This window comes from Patella vulgata, chromosome 4 (genome assembly GCF_932274485.2).
Source record: "Patella vulgata chromosome 4, xgPatVulg1.2, whole genome shotgun sequence".
In the NCBI taxonomy this organism is placed as follows: Eukaryota; Metazoa; Mollusca; class Gastropoda; family Patellidae; genus Patella; species Patella vulgata.
Window position 1 is genome coordinate 5,274,748 of NC_065882.2, and position 19,824 is coordinate 5,294,571.

The 19,824-nt window shown below is 36.5% G+C and overlaps 1 protein-coding gene across 1 annotated transcript; it reads right to left on the reverse strand.

Moving 5' to 3' along the window:
• Window positions 1–5: 5 nt before the first annotated feature.
• Window positions 6–19,606, reverse strand: LOC126817400 (uncharacterized). The gene is made up of 8 exons (XM_050544373.2): window positions 19,465–19,606; window positions 16,665–16,824; window positions 14,468–14,527; window positions 12,968–13,033; window positions 11,870–12,023; window positions 10,038–10,318; window positions 9,132–9,317; window positions 6–1,765 (listed from the first exon to the last, which is right to left on the reverse strand). Exons 2-8 carry the CDS (start codon window positions 16,773–16,775, stop codon window positions 1,697–1,699), a joined length of 927 nt encoding a protein of 308 aa, XP_050400330.1. The 5' UTR covers window positions 16,776–16,824; window positions 19,465–19,606; the 3' UTR covers window positions 6–1,696.
• Between the last annotated feature and the right edge of the window lie 218 nt (window positions 19,607–19,824).

Below are 19,824 nucleotides of genomic sequence, written 5' to 3' on the forward strand. Positions count from 1 at the left end.
AGGAATAAAATAATAATAATTGTTTATATCAACGATTGAAATATTATAAAACTCTATAAAAAATATCACAGATAAAAAATACATGTATTCAAATAATTGTGGAGGATGGAACATCGAAAAAATGTCTACATGTATTCATAGCAAAATAGCTGTGGATGGAACATCGAAAAAAGGTCTATATTTAAGAAATAAACGTCTGGATGATAAACATACCAGTCTTTTGTGTAGTTTTATTAAGAATTATTTGATTCAGAGGCGGATAATAAAAATATGAGCCAGTGGGGCGAGAGTGTCTGTCGCGCTTAATTACAGAGCTTTCTTTTACCTAAACGAAAGCAGTCGACCGGGGCATGATCGATGTTTTGGAACATCGTCCATATCTTAACTGTCGAAATAGTGGCTCAAGAAGCCCCCATAGCATTCAACATGATCTGCCCTTGTTCTAACGGAGTGCCGATCAAATATCAACACATATCCACTCTTAATATCTATGATTAAATCTTATTAAGGAAATATGTACACACTTAAATTAGATTTAATATTTACAAACATATTGATTAACATTGGGAAAAAATTAAGAACGTTGAATAAGATCTAAGATTCGTATTCTAGCCCTAAAAATGGTGTCCGCGACAAAAATTAAATAACGGTTTTTTACTTTCTCATAATGTGAGGTCACTCGGCAAACCTCAGCAGATTCCAGTACCCTACATCTAGCCTCGGCTCTATGACGAAGTCCTCCATTGGAACTACTTTCAAGTTCCCGGATTACCGATGGCGTTATCCGTGACGCCTTTGAAGAATGTTTTATCATACAAATATTTCAAAGGCTGAAGCTGTTTTTCTTTCAAGTTTATCCGATTTTTTTCAAACAAATACAACTTTGCACCGAAAATTCTACACACGCTTCGAACGACGCAATTTTGATAACTTCTTTTTCAAAGTGGCAAGTTTTCCTAATAAGTAAACCGGTGCCGCATCGCAGTTGTATAGGCGTAGGTACATATCACTTACCGTCATACCACATGGGCTAGATGTAGAGTAACGGAATCTGCCGAGGTTTGTATTTTGTTGACGTCTTATTTGATTTAAGCAATTTAATTATAATATATCAATAGTTATTGGTTATAATTAGGAAGCACCTGCATCATTATTACATAGTACAAAAATAACAAGAACTACAATCAGTTCTGTTTTGGCTATATACATACAGTTGATATGTATCAAATGTGGCAGGACTAGGCCCTAATATTAAACATATTTTATGACGTCACATTAATAATGATGCCATTGTAATAATCATATTAAACATACATTATGCAAGAGATAAATCTGCCTATTGCAGGTCTTTCTTTAGGCCTTACATGTTATCTAAATTATTGATTAGACATTTATTAACATGAAAAGACCATAATAAACTCTCGATGTCATCGCTAGCCTACGATATTTACTGGATTAGAATCCGATCTGCTGTTCAACGCTCATTGATGTTTTTTTTTTTATCGTACCAACTTTAGTAATGGTGATCGAAGCTAGGCCTAAAAATCAATCGCTAATATCTTGGTTCAGAGTGAAGCAATTTGACTGAAATTTTCAGCAAATTCCCTTTACATTATCTAGTTTTTAACTATTATAGTGAGAACTGTCAGCTCTTTGTCTAATCTCCCATAATGTATCTTTAACACTATTGTCCAAGTTATTTCTTTTTTCGTTGTTTGCTATCTTTCTTGCTTTCTGATTTGATTTGCTGAATGTTCTGATTTGTCTGGAAATAAAACAGAAATGAAATGAAATGAAATGGGGTTTAACGTCTTACTGGGATAATGAAGACAAGCATACGCCATACAGTGTGCTATGAGGGAAATTTTGCCCGGACAGCGGCACTACGGCCTACTCTTATATCGAATTCCAACTGTCAAGGGTTCTTTTACGTGTACGCCAATGGGTCCACGGGACCTCGGTTTTACGTGTCATCCGAACGACTAGACAGCTGTCCTTGACAGGCCCTCCTTCCTGCATCACTGACAAGGCGGAACCACGCCGGGAAAGCAGGGATCGAACACCCGACCTCCAGGCTAGCGAGCCAGTGTCTTACCCACTTAGCCACCGTGATATGAATCACAGGCAAATTGTTATAATATTACCCCAAGTCGGGGATCCTTATTTCCCCCTTGTTTGGAAAATATCATATTTTTAACGGATTAGCTTTTTTTTAGTTTAAACATATTTTATTGACAAATATCAAAAGGATTGAGCACAAGTTTCAAAAACTTAGAAAAGCCCTTTCCATACATAGAAATGATAGACATTATTTAATACTAACAAGATTTCGAAATAGTATATACAATAATAAATAATTTATAAGTAATATAAGTAAAGTCAGATGAATTATATCTCAAAGCTCTATATAAAATAAGTGAAGAGGTGATAAAGAGAATGTAAAATTATATTTAAAACAATGAAAAATAAAGTTTAATAAATGGGATATAAATGAACTGATGCATGTATAAAATGATAAAAAGAAATAATAAAAAAAAAAAAAATAAAAAAAAATGGGGGGTGGGGGGTGCGGGGGAAAAAAAAAAAAAAAAAAAAAAAAAAAAAGTTATCCACCAAAAAAGCTAAAGCTAATAATTTATTCTAAGATGTAACTACTAACAATAACTTTTATTTAAATTTAAATCGTTTTGAAAGTTTGATATATTTGTGAACTTCAAGGAAAAGGTTTGTATTCATCTCAATTGACAATTCTGAATTGCCGCACAATAGGATATCTATATTTATCACAGAATAACTTGACAATGTATTTAATAGTTCAGCACGAATTACATCATATAAGTGACATTGCAGGAAATAGTGTTCGGCATTTTCTATAAATTTGCCACAAGAACATGTGGGATCATTCACAACGTTTATTTCATACAAATCATTTTGCAACGAACTACACCCATGCCGTATTCTAGTGTGAATAATATTTTCATGTCTATTACCTTTACAGTAGTAGATTGGCGCTTTATGTATTAAGGAACGTAATTTTTGTTTGTATAGATATTTGAAGGATTTAAGAGTGGTTGATTGCTTTATGGGGTCCTCTAATAATTCCCAATCTCGAATTGTTGTGGGGAAGTACGAAGTTTGGTGTAATGCTGTTCTACAATAAGGATATCTATATTCGCTAATGTTTCTTAAATTGTATTTTTGTGGTGTTTGTTGATAATATTCTAGAATGTCATATAAGTATGCTGGGTTTCTCTGATTTTTAATTTGAAAAAATGTGGTTAGTCGCTTTTGTGTACGTCTATCTGACAATTTATTCCATCCGGTTTCAAAATAAAGCGCTTCACGAGAACAAGTTTTAGTTAGTCCAGTCACAATCCTGGCAGCTTCTAGCTGTACCTTTTCAAGTTTTTCGGTATTGGAAACGTTACACCCATCCCACACTTCACATGCGTATTCCAATTTTGGCCTTATGAATATCAAATATACGTTATTTAGAGTTTGTCTATTAAAGGTGAATTTTAGTTTACGCAAAATATTTAATAATTTTGAGGTGGACGAGATAATAGTTTCTATATGGATGGTCCATTTGGCGTCATTTGAAAGGGTAATGCCCAAGTGTTTGTGACATTTAACCACTTCAAGTGCTTGATTATCGAATATCAGACTCGGATAATTTTCTGTTTTTTTGGAGCTAAATAAAATAGCTTTTGTTTTGTTTGGATTAAAGTTTATAAGCCAATTATTCGCCCAAATGTTGAGATTTGTCAGATCGTAGTTTAGGGACTGTTCTATCTCTGAAACTGACTGTTTGCTACACCCAAGTGCCGTGTCGTCTGCAAATAATCTAGCCACATTATGGAGTACATCTTGTACATCATTGATGTAAGTCAAAAACAAAAAGGGGCCCAAAACTGATCCCTGGGGAACTCCTGATTGAAGAGTAATTTCTGATGACACAGAGCCATTTACGAATACCCGTTGAGTCCGGTCTTGGACATAACTAGACAACCACGTAATTAGCATGCCTGAAACCCCATATTGACTTAATTTGTGTATCAAACCAGGTAAATATACGCGGTCAAACGCTTTAGATATATCGCAAAAAACATAGCAGGAATATAGTTGCTTATCTATTGCAGATGAGATATCATGATACACTTCTAAAAGTTGATGAACAGTAGAGTAGTTCTGTCGAAACCCTGATTGGTATTTGTACAAGAGATTGTTTTCATGAAAATAGTTAAACAGGTGTTTGAAAACTACCTTTTCTAATAATTTGCTCAAAGAACTTAATAGGCTTATAGGTCGGTAGTTTGAAACTAGAGAGCTGTCTCCTTTTTTATAGAAAGGTAGGACATTTGCTTTTTTCCAAATTGTTGGAAAAACGCCTGATTCTAGTGATTTGTTAAATATATATTTTAATGGTACACATATTGAGGTTTTGGTATATTTTAGTAACTTGTTACTAATATTATCAAATCCATTGGCTTTTTTCAATTTCAGTGTACTTATAAGATCTGCGATTTCCTTTTCTTCGACTAAAGGAATATCAAGTTGACAATTTGTTCGCTTATTGAATTTTGGTAATTCTCCTTGCTGAGTGTTATTTGAAATTGATCCGAAATAGTTGTTAAGTAATTCAGCTTTATCAAAATTTGAATGAGCAATTCTTCCATTGGGGTCTAAAAGTGGAGGAATATCATTTGATACATTTTGGCCTAATACTTTCCTTAAATTATTCCAGTAATTCTGGCTATTTGTATCGTTAGAATTCAAGAAATTTGTGATTTCTTCTTTGTATTTTGTTTTTAACGCTTTTTTAAAATTATTTACTTTATTTCTTTGAACTTTGTATTTTCTTAAATCGCATTCATGTTGTGTTTTCAAAGCTTTTTTGTGTAACCTGTTTCTGATTCTTATCGCTCTACGTATTTCTGTATTGAACCACGGTTTGTCAGTTAGTCTTATAGTTATTGATTTCTTTGGTATGCACAATGTAATATAGCTATTTAAAATTTCATAAAATTTTGAACATACTAAGTTAATATCAGAATTTGCAAAGGTACTCTCCCAATCGTGTTCTTTGATAAGAGTATTTAACCTATTATAATTACCATCCTTATATACAAATATCTCCCGTTTAAAATTCCTGGGACTTGAAACTGGAAAATCTAATAATGCATAAACACCCTTATGATCGGATATGTCAGGAGTGACATTAATCGTTTCACTGGAACTAATCTGAATTTCATCATTTACTAAAATTACGTCTAATAAGGTTGATGACGTCCCAGTAACGCGTGTAGGTTCATCAATAACATTTCTGAGATTATTTAAAGATAAAATATCCCGTAGCTTGCAGCGTTGTGCTAGCAAGTCATCATTTAGATCACCTAAAATTACAACCTTAAGCGTGGTTTGATAGGCTAGTTCAATGGATCTTTCGAACAATGACCAGAATTCAATTGTGCTGTTTGGCGGGCGGTAAAATAAGGCAACAAGTAATACGGTGTTTGGAAATTTGCATTCCACCCAAATACTCTCTATACCTGTAACCTCAAGATCATCTCGCCGTTTGCAATAAATGGTTTTATTAACATATAATAATAATCCGCCACCATGCGACGTCCGATCCTTCCGGTATGGAGAATGGTAACCGTCCCATTTTAGAGATGAATCTAACACATAGTTATCCAGATGAGTCTCAGTGAAACTACAAATATGGTAATCATTGACATCGTTGTATATTGTTTCAAGTTTGTGTCTTATACTACGTGCATTTAAGTGATAGACTGATAGGTTTTCATTTGAATCGTGATTTGAAGGTCCAGGATTTTTATGAACGTCTCCTGATCTTAGAACTAATAAGGCTAAAACAGTACTTAGCAGACAAAAATTATCAAGTTCACATAAAACTATTGGAGATATTATTCGACATTGCCATTTCTCAGATGCCTCGTGCTTTACTGTGTAGTAAATGTCAACTATTACAGTAGCAATGAAAATATAATGAGTGTTGCACTTGCGCCAGTATTGCACGAGGGGACTGAGAAATCATCAAACAGTTAGATCTTAAATATTTAGTGGTTAGTTTTGGTGGATATAGAGACATGAGAACATGATGTAAATAACTAGTAAACAAATAAAACATACATACAGACAAAAACAGTGAATTATTTACAGTTAAAGCAATAGTATAATACATAAACATTGAATGTTTCGGTCATAGTTAAGTTAATATAACAATATCGTACGATGATATCTAAAGCAGGCAATTTTGACAAAAAATGAAGATGAAGGTTAAAGTGATAATACTTAGAGGGTGGTCAGTTTAACAATCCGATATGCAATTTTGATGCAAGACTGAGTTCCCATAATTGACAATTATTTAGATAATTGGCTGTTTATATTTCAGTAATTTAAATGGAATAAAAAACGAAATCAAAAGTTTAAACTGAGATGATAACCCAATTAGTTAATATTTGAATGGAACTTTTAAGTAGATAATTGAGAACTTTTAAAAGATACGCCCATAAATAATGTGGGCATAGTTTTATACATTCGATTTTTTTTTATTATCATAATTAGTTATATAATAATATAAATGTATAACTACATGTAACTATGTATTATAAACTAAACAGTGGTCTAAGCTAATATTACTCTGTAATAGTTAGACAATAGGGAACCAACAAGTAAAATACATGTACATGACTTTACTTTACAGAAAGATTTTGTCATTGTTTTAAAAATCTAAGCAAACTTATTATTACATGAAGGATAATTGGGGCAATGGTGAATGCATGAAACGATTTGAGGTACTATCCAGTTGGTCATCAACTTAAAGATACATTATGGGCGATTAGATAAAGAGCTGGCACATCTCACCACAATAGTTAAAAACTAGATAATGTAAATGGAATTCGATTATCCATTTCATGATTAAATCATGAATGAAAGCTGAGCAGCAAATCGGATCCTACTCCAGTAAATATCGCAGGCTAGCGATGACATCGAGAGCCGATTATGGTCTGAATAAGTTTTAATTAATGTCTTAATTAATAATTTCAGGCCTAAAAAAGACCTGCAATACGCAGATTCAGCTCTTGCAATGGATGTTTAAATATAATTAAATACGTATATATATTTATGCATTTGTAGACATTAAGAAAAACAGGAAAAATCAGTACACAATAAGGTACAGTAGTTTGGGAATGATATTGATGAATGAAATTGGTTCAAAAATATAAAGATACTGTCAGGCATCATTATTTCTTTTTATCAGGCTGTGGGGTCGAGGCAAACCCGCCAAAATCTCGTAAGGATTGTTGTTTTAATGGCCCAACTCTGTTATCATCGTCTATACAGTCGGAAGATGTGTTGATTGCAGAATGTGATAAAGTAGCTTCGTTGTAGTTAAACAAAGACTTATTAGCTTGTGAATTTACTCTGTTTGTTGATGTATGAAAGTTATCGAAGTCCTGCTCACAGGTTATGACAATATTTCCGTCGTCTGCTAGAGGTCGTATGTAAACTCGACCATCATACGTCCAACAGTTTTTAATTAGCTTTGATTTAAACATATCACGACATCTTTTGTAGAGTGCAGCGCGTTTACGAGTGAGGGCTTCATTGATAAAGATCTTGTGAATCTGGGTGAGGTTTCTCTGTTTTAAGTTGCGTTTAGAACCATATATCTTTGCCCTGTCTCTATAACTATTGAAACGTACTATTATATCACGGCCCTTTTCTCTGCGTTTGGCTCCAACCCGGTGAGTTCGGCCAATTTGACTTAGTGTGAGTTTAGCCTGTTTTTCAGGAAGTATGTCATTGTTAATAATATTTAAAACTATATTATCAGTGTTTTCTTCAGGTGTTTCGGGGATGCCACTAAATTTTAGGCATGTTCGCCTAGAATACTGTTCTAAGTCATCAACTCGGTTCTCTAAATCATCTATACGATTGCGTAGAGGGTCTGTTAATGTTGGATGAATTATTTTTATAATGTGGTCCATGATCAAATCTCGTTTGAATAATTCTCCAACGAATGACTTTAAGGATGATTCATTCGAAAGAACATCATCTAAAAACTCAGAAATGCTATGGGAACTGGCACTCGAATCATGATTTCCGCGTTTACGTTTTATGGATACAGACCGACCTCTAAGTTTGGATACAACCGGTTCTTTCACTTTAGGCATGTTTGGTGTTTTAGTGTAAGGTTGAACGAATCTGGCTGTTACAAAATCTACTCACAACAATCTCACAAAACTGAGTATATGTCAACCGAGGAAAATATCTACACTTGTAAACATCAAATATTTTAAAATCGGCTCTACATAATGTTAATCTAATTTCACAGAACACTTCGTCTTCATACTTATCTAAGCTATGCAGTTTTTAGAACCATAATTTAAAGTATACCACTCATGATTTATAATAACTTGCTATGACCAGGTACACGTCTAACTTCTGTCGGCCATCTTGCTGAACACAATCTGATTAAAACACAGATCCTATTTCGTTTCGTTTTTTAAAGTTCAAAATTTACTTGTCTTTACTACACTTGGAATTGGAAGAGTTGTTATATAACCCGCGTTCTGGATGATGTGAGGGGTTATATAGTCAATGAAACGGTCTATTACGACGAGTGTTTGGCGTGGGTAAACCACTAGAAACGTCAACTTTGATTGATTAATCAATGCCGGACGTCTTAAGGTCAAAGTCCACGCATATGACCTCATACGCGACCTTCCACTACAACTGGTCAGATCTGTATTTTAATCAGATTGAGCTAAACAAAATAACATCTTTAACAGTAATGTAACCTATCCATAGACTGGTCTGGCTAAATTATCTTTCATTAGCTTTGGCCCCGGTTGTACGTGACAAGGAGTAGGGTCGCCTGTCCAACCACTGCTAAAGACCCCTACGCGCAAGCGAATTATTGAAATAAAATTAAATCATATGTTATTCCCGAAATGACCTAGTTTGTGTCGAGTGGACGTTAAACCCCCCCTCTCTCTCTCTCTCTCTCTCTCTCTCTCTCTCTCTCTCTCTCTTTCATTAGCTTTGGGTTGTATCAAAATGGACGATATATCACATAGCTAGGTCTGTATAAATATACCTACCCATAAATAGAAAATTGCCACGCCATTACTAGCTTTTAGAACGTCATCATAGTCTGTATTATCCAGTATTTTCTCGGCTTGTACAGCATGTTCTACGTTAGCTTCGTCTAAATCAAAATGGTCTATTTTATATAATAAACCGTTTCTAACCGTCTGGTTTAACAACATCTGAATATCACCCCATTCCTGAAAGTAATAAAATAAAAACAAAAGTAGCAGATATTATTAGAGCCTTGTTGTGTGACATAGATAGGTGGGGAGGGGTCTTTACTTCCACCAGCCAATCTGCTGATGTTATTGACCGGAGTGGCAGATATTAATGGAGCTTTGTTGTGTAATATAGATGGGGTAGTCTTAACTTCACCAACCAATCAGCTGAAGCGACAATTAAAATTTGAATGTGTTTAACCTATCCTATCACATGTACAATTTATGATTGCGAAATCCTTTAACTCGACCCTTGAATCCGACTGACACAGAATTCAGACCTGACACAGTTCGGCCAGTTCTGATAACTAAGGTGAATTGAGTAGAATCGTCACGTAATTCCACACAGCCCATATGTTTCAGATGCCGTGGTTGGGTTATAAAAAAATTCTTTGGTATAATCCGTTTTCAAATCCTGAATGGTCAGTCGAGTGTCTCTGTCGTAATCCTCCGTGAAACAGATTGCGTTTATACCAATTCTTTGTTTTTCCCTTTTCGCACACTGATCAGCAGTGAATATTCGCTGGGCCGCGACAATCACTGATAAGGATGACATCCATGCGACTTAATGAGCCACACATATTAACTTTTTCCCTTTGTTAATCTAGATTAAAGCATCGGGGTGTCATGGATTTAACATTGAAGTCAGGGGGGGGGGGGGTAATTACCAATCTGAAACCAGCCTACAATCATACTTACGTATATTTTTTCGGGTTCTGTTCCCAATAATACATAAGTTGCTTTCATCGTATAGAAGAGACAAGATGGCGGTCGTTGATAACTTTTTATTTCACTGACTGTTTTCTGGTCCATGTCTAACACGTCATGTTTATGTATCTCTAATTCCCAAATGTGATCACGTAGTTTCTCGGCAACTGCTATATGAGATTTAAGTTTATTACTGAACTGTGAATTACGGGCGTTTGTTATGGCTTCGTCTAAGACACCTGCATGTCGACGTCTGATGCCATCTCGTAAGCCTAAAGAGATAAAAAAAATGAAAGAGTTGTTATCACTGACATGTTCTGGATGGTGTGAGGGATTAGCCAATGAAACGGTCTGTTACAGCGAAGTGTAGGCGTGTTTTGAACGGAACTGTGGGTAATCCACTAGAAATATCAATGCTGATTGGGTAATCAAATGTCTGACGTCATGGGGTCAAAAGCCGCTCGTATGACATCTGACGCGATCAATCGCTACAACTGGTCAGATCTTCATGTAGTAGAGGCCATCGAAAGTATAAAAAACGAATCGAAATATAGATCTGTATTTTAATAAGATGGTGAATTATTTATTGATCATCACACCTGATTAACAAGAAATAAAATGAAATGGGGTTTAATGTCCTACTGTTCTGCTCCGACTGGACTAATGAAGACGGGTTTACCCCATGCAGTGTGCTATGGGGGGAATGTCCTACTGTTCTGCTCCGACTGGACTAACGAAGACGGGTTTACCCCATGCGGTGTGCTATGGGGGGAATTTGGCACAGACAGCGGCACTATGGCCTACTCTTTTATCGAATCCCAACTGCCACTAGACAACTGTCCTTGTCAGGGCCTCCGTCCTTCACCACTGACGGAAAATAAATTGTTTTTTTTGTTTTGTTTTGTTTTGTTTTGTTTTGTTGTTTGTTTTTTTTTGGGGGGGGGGGCAGATGAAATCCCACTGTATTAAAAATTTAAAATCAGAGTTAATGTTGGGATGTAAACGTTGAGATATAACCGATGTCACTTTTGTGTACTCTGCTATCATATTTATTAATGCTAGGTTCCCGTTATCACGATTCGTGCTACGATTGAAATCGTGGTTTCAATCGTGGAGTAATCGTGGTGATCCTATCAGGTCTTATCATATATTGAGGTCAGTCGTAGCAATTGTACGAGAATGTGGACTCGGTAGGGATAAACCTACCGAAACGCACAACAGTTGGAACCTAGTACTAGTAAAACCTAATGCTTTTTCGGTTTCTATATGAAGAGCCCCGGGGAAGAACCTTCGAGGTCACTTTTTCAACGAACCCCAGTTAATGGCGCCATCTGGTAGCAAATTGTATAAGCTTTCTGTAGAACAATCAATTTCAGGTAAAAACGAATGGAGTCACATCGAACCAAGGCCCTTCTGAAATGGCCTCCCGGATAAATACAAGTCCATCGTATTTATTTGACCTTTATTTGGCTAAAAGGTGGAAGTCAGTTGTTGTACTGGTAATTATGATTCGTATTAAACACCATTTTGAAATTATAATTAAACCCACCCTTTGTTCTGTTCGCGTCAAGCATTCTCGTCCAAAAGTCTGTTTTGCCTTTTATGCGAAAAGACAAAATTGTGAGTTAGATCGTTCTTCCCCTGGACCCTTCATATGACTAAGACTACATATTGGCGCTGGGTGTCATGCCCCCTTTTCGAAACACCTAGTTCCACTTACTATTGCCTAGTGATACCATCCCTATGATTATAATTTATAAACCTATCAACAACCGCATTCTGCACAAAACAAAGGGCCCCAACTCCTTTAAATATAATCTAACCTCGTTGTAGCTCAAGGAAATGGCGTCTCCGTAAGGCCCGGAAGTAGTCATCATCTTCAGGGCCATCATATTTTACATATTTAGCAATGGAGTCTTCTAGTTTTTCCAGACTTCCATTTTCCGTACTTTCTATCAATTGCCGTTTTAACCGTGCCTACAAATAAATGGAAATATAATTATACATTTAATTAAAGGGGCATGCGGTGAGATTAGATAAAGAGCGGATACCTCTCGCTATAATAGTTAGAAAAAAGATAATGACAACAGAATATGCTGACAATTTCAGTCAAATGTTTTCACTCTGAACCGAGATATTAACCATTGAATTTTAGGCTAGTCTCTGTAGGCATTACTGATGTTGGTATAATAACAAAGTCTCGATTACCCACTTTTACGTTAAATTATCCATCACAAAATGTATCCCAATCCAGTAAATATAGGCAGGCTAACGATGGCATCGAGAGTTGATTATGGTCTTTAAAGTTAATTAATAATTTAAATAACATTTTAGACCCAAAGAAAGACCTGCAATCGGCAGGTCTAACGCATAAACTATACCTGACATTCAAATTTGACCCTTTCATTTGATCTGAGTGATGATTAATTATGGTCACGTGATCAATACTTTATATACGACTTTATATAAAATATAACTTTTCAGATGGCGACACTTGGACAAGTCAAACTATTTAAAGTTTTTAGATTGTCATTTCGATGGTCAAAACACAATAGATTCCGTGGCCCTATGATTTGAATGGGGGGGGGGGGGGGTGGATGCCGCGCTGTATCAGATGGTCTATCATTGAGTAAACTGGCAGGGTTTCGATTCCTCGGTTGTACGTGACAAGGAGTAGGGTCGCCTTTCCAACATCGTGGGTTTTCTCCGGGCATAAAGACCCCTACGCGCAAGCGAATTAACGAAATAAAATTGAACCATGTGTTAGTCCTGAAATGGCATAGTTTGTGGCGAGTGGACGTTAAAAAAACATAAAATATCTCTCTCTTTCTCTCTCTCTCTCTCATTTGAACACCATCCCTACAAGCGAATTACTTACTAACATGTCTATAATTGTCAATTATAATAAATCTTTCACTTACCTTAAACCCATATAAATAGGCTATTCCATTAGAAAATTGGCTTGTATCAGCATTATTACGATATGACTGAAATTAAAACAAACGTAATTTTATTTTACAAAAAGAAATTTGTCTCTGTTTACTATCGTTTTGTGAAGCAGTGTCTCCAACGCTATTGTTGTTGGTGGCTAATGAGTGCCATTTGTGCCAGAGTTGCCAGGGGGTTTTACATTTTCAAACATACCGTTCATTATACTTCGACTGAAAGCGTAAACATTTCCAAAGTCACATCGTCAACATTTCTACGGCTGATATATCAAAATAATAACACCCCCCCCCCCCCGTCTCTCTCCTTGTCAGAGGGTGGAGGGCCTGGCAAGGGGCAATGTATAGTCCTTTAGATGGTGTTAAGAAACGAGGTCCCGCGAGGTCCCGTATACACATTGGTATGCCACGTAAAAGAGAGAGAGCGAGAGACAAATGGGGTTTAACGTCCACTTGATACAAACTAGGTCATTTGGGGACTAACATATAGTTTAATTTTATTTCAATAATTCGCTTGCGCGTAGGGATCTTTATCAGTTGGAGGAAACCGGAGGACCTTGTCACGTACAACCGGGGATTCGAAACCACGCCAGTTGACTCAATGACAGGCCTTATGATACAGCGCGCACATACTAACCATTCGGCCATCCACCCCCCCCCCCCCCTTGCACGTAAAAGAACCCAAGATAGTTGGAATTTGATATAACAGTAGGCTGTACTGGCGCTGTCGGGTCAAAATGTCCCGCATAGCACAATTTAATGCATATGTCCATCTTCTTTAGTCCAGTCTGATTAAAACACAGATCCTATTTCGTTTTGTTTTTTTTTATAGTTCAAAATTTAATTTTACTTGTCTTTACTCTACTGTGTTATATAACCTGCGTTCTGGGTGATGTGGGGGATTAGCCAATGACACGGTCTGTTACAGCGAGTTTTTGGCGTGGGAAGCACGGAACTTTGGGTAAATAACCAGAAACGTCAACGCTGATTGGTTAATCAAATATCTGACGTCATTGCGTCAATAGTCAGATCTTCATGTACTAGAAGCCATCGACAGTATAAGAAAACGAAACGAAATATAGGTCTATATTTTACTCAAATTGTCGTTGGCCCAGTCGGAACAGATCAATAGGACGTTAAACCCCATTCCATTAAAATCATGCTAGGGTTTACACAGAGATCTGTATAGCCCTCTAAAAATGGTATATTTGATTCGCGCTCTCTTCAAGAAATCCCTGCTCTTGAAATGGAAAACCTACAGTTCCATTGTTTTTATTTATTTTTGTTTGATGGAGACAGAAATATATTAGAATCAATAGCGGCTATACGTTACATTGCTATTGAACATAGTTCAACTGAATTCCTCGGGTAACAGCCGTGGGATCATTTATTTTCTAATGTAAAGCAGACGAAGCTCGACTACAAGCAAAACTATGAGATAATAAACAAGGGAAATAACTCTAGTTTCAAATTTACCTGCAAACCATCGCCATCTGTATCTGAACAATCTAAACTAGAGACACCAACAAAACCAGTCTGAAAATATTATATTAGTATCATTTACATGTTATTATAACCCTGCACAAGAGAGAGAGAGAGAGAGAGAGAGAGGGAGAGAGAGGGAGAGAGAGAGAGAGAGATGGGGTTTAACTTCCACTCAACACAAACTAGGTCATTTCGGGACTAACATATGGTTTTAATTTTATTTCAATAATTCGCTTGCGCGTAGGGGTCTTTAGCAGTGGGAGGAAACCGGAGGACCCGGAGAAAACCCACGAGGTTGGACAGGCGACCCTACTCCTTGTCACGTACAACCGGGGATTCGAAACCACGCCAGTTGACTCAATGACAGGTCTTAAGGATCCAGCACGCACGTTCTAACCTTTCGGCCATTCCCCCCCCCCCCCCTGCACAAGAAGAAAAAATATAGCCTATTAATAAACCAGTCTGGAAATATCATATTAGTATCATTCAAATGTTATTTTTACCCAGCACAAGAAGTACAAGCGGTTGCCATGCAAGATACGCCCACATTTTGCAAGAGATGGACAGAGAACAATCTTAAAAAAAGCGACTTTTCGTACAATCAGCGGCCATAATCCAGGAAGTTACAGTCTGAGATCTTCGGGATATAAACATATTTTAAATTTCATCTAAATCGGATAAAAGTTGTAACCTCTAGGGTGTCAACATGCTAAAAACGTGATTTTGCGTAAAATCAGGTGCCATAACACATGAAGTTTCGATCTGATACATGCCAATATCGAAAGTAAACGTTTGGAGATAAACGTATATTTCCAGTGTCGTTAAAATCGGATAAGAACTGTGACCTGTAGAGTGTCCACAAACCAATTGTGGTCCGGACGGACAAACGGACGGACAGGGGTGACGACAATATGCTTCCACATGAAAATGTGGGCGTATAAAAATTACAGCCTATTAACAAATAAATAAAGCAAATGTAATTGATGCAAAATTAAGCTGATGTGAAATGATAAATCTAATCATTTGTTGATAACAGAATCAAAACAAACGTTAAAATACAGATCTATAGTTCGTTTCGTTTACTTATACTTTCGATGGCTTCCACTACATGAAGATCTGAGCGGTTGCAGTGAAAGGTCGCGTCAGAGGTCATACGATCGAGTTTTGACCCTATGACGTCAGATATTCGATTACCCATAGTTCCGTGTACCTCACGCCAAAAACTCGCAGTAACAGACCGTTTCATTGGCTAATCCCTTACATCACCCATAACGCGGGTAATATAACAACTCTTACAGATCCTAGTGTAGTAAATACAAGTAAAACGACATTTTGAACTATAAAAAACGAAACGAATTATGATCGGTGTTTTAACCAGATTGTATTTTAAAGACAGTTAACTTAATATCTATTAACATTAATATGACATAATATCTAATTGTAAAAATTTATCCAAAGTATATTATAAATTTAGATAAATCAGATGTCAGCATTACACAGACTACGAAAGCAAACCCGACTATAAACAGATTCTAAGAGATATTAAAGAGTATATGATAACTGGGAATTTTCAGTAGGGGCGGGGCACTTCTTGGATCAGTAATCGATCAGACAGGAGGAGAATTAAGCTAGCGTTGAATTTTTATATGTAGAAAAGGTTGGCCTGTACGAACGCATAAAGACAGGTAAATTGTTCAAACCCCTAATGCATTTTTCAGCATCAAGGCATGCAAATCACGAGGTCTTCATTGGGAGTTTGTCCCAATTGCGATTCATTTTAGTTTAGGACAATCTTAAATCTTGTACATTAAAACTGTCTATTGTGTGTCCATATCTTCAGATGCTGGGGTGTATTTTGGAAAGGATCGTGTAATGTTAGGATTCTGGTGGGGGTGTATTTTGGAAAGGATCGTGTAATGTTAGGATTCTGGTGTAAAATAAAAAAGAACATAATAAAAAAAGTCAAAGCATCCAGGGACCTACATGTACATTACCCCCCACCCCCTCGCCCGCAACCCTCTACCAAAAACAAAAACAAAGAACAACAATAACACAAAAATACAACAAAGACCAATACAAAACAAAGAACAATGCAAAACAAAAGACAAAAACAAACCAACAAAAGACAAAAACAACCCCCCAAAAAACAAAAGCTTATACAGGTAAATAGATATCAAACAAAACATACCCTTTTCGTAGATTTCGTAGATTTGGTCTTCTTGGCTACCCCGTTTTTCTTCTGTGCACCTTTTGGCGAAACTTGTGATTTCTTGGTGTCGGTTGAGGAACCACATCCCATCTTAATATAAACTAGCAGTTGTCACGTGATACATATACACAGTGTACATCTAAAATGAGGAAACCTATTGTTAGATATTATGTTAGTCTGTCCCCTAATCAGATCAATATTCATCAATCATATCGAATACTTAGAAATGAAATGGGGTTTAAGGTCCGACTGGGCTAATGAAGAGAGTGTGTGTGAGAGAGAGAGAGAGAGAGAGAGATGGGGAGAGAGATGGGAGGGGGGAGGGGGTAACCTCCACTCGACACAAACTAGCTAATGTCGGGACTAACATGGTTCAGTTTTATTCAATAATTCAATAGCGGTTGGCAGGAAACTAATGAAGACGGGCATACGCCATACAGTGTGTTATGAGGAAACACGGCCTACACTTTTACGTCCACGCCAATGTAAAGACGGGACCTCGGTTTTTCGTCCCATCGGAACGACTAGACAGCTGCCCGTGCCAGACCCTCTGTTCTGCACCACTAACTTGGGAAACCACGCTTTAAAAGCCCGAGAAAATTTCTCGGCCAACACAGGGAGCGAACTCGGGACCTTCAGAATAGTTATGAGAGCTGATGGCGCAAGGTTTTCCTACCAAACTGTCCTTTCTCATACATCTCGAATTTATCGTGCTCGAAAATTTATCATCATTACAGACCCGGGGCTGTACCGCGCGGTGGGCTTTCACGGCTGACTTCCGGATCAATTCAGGTGATTTGATATTTGTTGTTTGTTGCTTGCACTGTCTGTGTCCGCATGTTTGTCTTTCGGATTTGTCATTGTGTAGTATATATGAACCTAAAATATGGAGCACCTCATGTATGAACCTAAAATATGGACCACCTCATGTAAGATTAGTTGACAATTTTTTATCATTTAAACCCTTTTCTGAAAACCTATTATTTTAGAAAATATCTCCCGTGACGTGTGTGTTTAGTTTTAGTTTTTAGATACTTTTACAGTATTTAATGAATCTTAAAGTTCAAAATATATGTAAAGTGAAATTGTTATTTGTATACATTCATTTGAGATCTTGACTTTTTGTTAATGTGAACATAGGGGCCACGGTGGCTAAGTGGGTAAGACGCTGGCTCGCTAGCCTGGAGGTCGAGTGTTCGATCCCTGTATTGGCCGAGAATGTTCATCGGAATTTTCCGAAGTAGTTTCCGTTGTCAGTGTTGCTGGACGCAGGGCCTGCGTACCGCTGCCCAGGCAAAATGTACCTCATAGCACACTGTATGGCGTATGTCCATCTTTATTAGCCCAGTATATGAGCAGAACAGTACGACGTTAAACCCCATTTCATTTCATTTCATATCATTCAAGCACAGATCTTACTTTATAGGTGAAGTAAATGAATTGAGTTGGATAATATCAAAACAACCCTTTGTTAATCACTCACAATATGGCGATATTATATTGGTGAATAGTGTATACCTGTTACATCTCTTAAACCTTGTACTTTACTTTCAAAGGGCATGGTTATCGTTAATCAATTAAAATTTTGTTATAGCCATTTAATTATAGCGACATTTTGATGAATAGTGTTAGCTATAATTGTGCAAGTTAGATCTTTAGAAATTGTTGTTTTTTTTACAAGTAAGGTGTTAATAAAATTGTATTATAGTAATATAAAATATATTAAACACAGCCGTTTGAATGTTCTTTGATCAATAATAAAAAGATCCAAGTGGAAATATAAAAAAAAATTGCATAAAAATGAAATTTGTATAGATAAAAGAAAACTTAAAATGTAAATAGAAACTAAGAAAAAAAAAAAGAAATGTTAAAGTATTTCATAAAAAAAAGATATGAACCACGGTGGTTCATTGAGTAAGGAAAATACGTCAGTCGTTCGGATGTACTCGTTGATGTGCACGTAAAAGATCCATTGACATTTAGAACATAGTACCTACAGGGTAATGAAATTTTACGGGAGTTTATTACAGAATAGCAGCAATAAAGTGTTAGCATACTCTGCCTCGCTCATGACACCTGTCATATACTCTGGTGAATTATGCTTATATTTGTCGACATTACACTGGTACGAACTTATTTAAAATATTTTATTATTTTTTTATAAATATTTTATCCAGGTATAGTACTTTGGATACTCACATGGCTACCATGACAAATTAGTACCAGTTGTTTCGTGTATGAGTAGGCATGCACTGCTTCGAGCATGACACTGGCCACACACACACACCGGAAAAAACTCTCCGTTAAACGATCGACAACCTACTTGTATTATATTGTTTAATACAAAACTTTATAAAAAAAATATCAACAATCCATTTGTTTAGTCTTACAGATATCTGTAAACTTATCATAAGGTCATTGAGTCAACTGGCGTGGTTTCCATTCCCCGGTTGTACGTGACAAGGAGTAGGATCACTTGTCCAACCTCGTGAGTTTTCTCCGGGTCCTCAGGTTTCCTGCCACTACTAAAGACCCCTACGCGCAAGCGAATTATTGAAATACAATTGAACCGTGTGTTTTATTCCCGAAATGACCTAGTTTTGGTCGAGTGGACGTTAAGCCCCATTTCTCCCCTTCTCTCTTTCTGTAAACTAGCACCACACGACCAGCTGTGTCAAATTCACCCTCGTAATATAACATCCAAACTTAACACAAATCTGTGTCACATCCACCCACTTAACATAATATTAAAACATAACACAAAACATTATATTATTACCTCCCTATGGTTAACAGTAATCCAATATCTTCACTGAAATTAAAAACACATTTCTTAATCTTTTTTAAATCATATTTTATAAAAGTAATCGAATGAATGTTTTAAAGTAACTAGGCTACGATACACAAGTCGTATAACTGGTGTTAAATCGTGTTAGATATTGCTAAGTGATCGCTTACATGGCTTCAACTATGTGGTCGATAAAAAGAAGAGTTTAATACGCGAACAATGCGTTCGTTTATTCATAATTCACGTGTGTTAAGAATAGATTCACTCTCCATACAACCTATGAACTGTTTTTATTTGTAAGCTTGTCGTAAGATTAATACAATCTAATAAATAGACATGGAAAATATATAG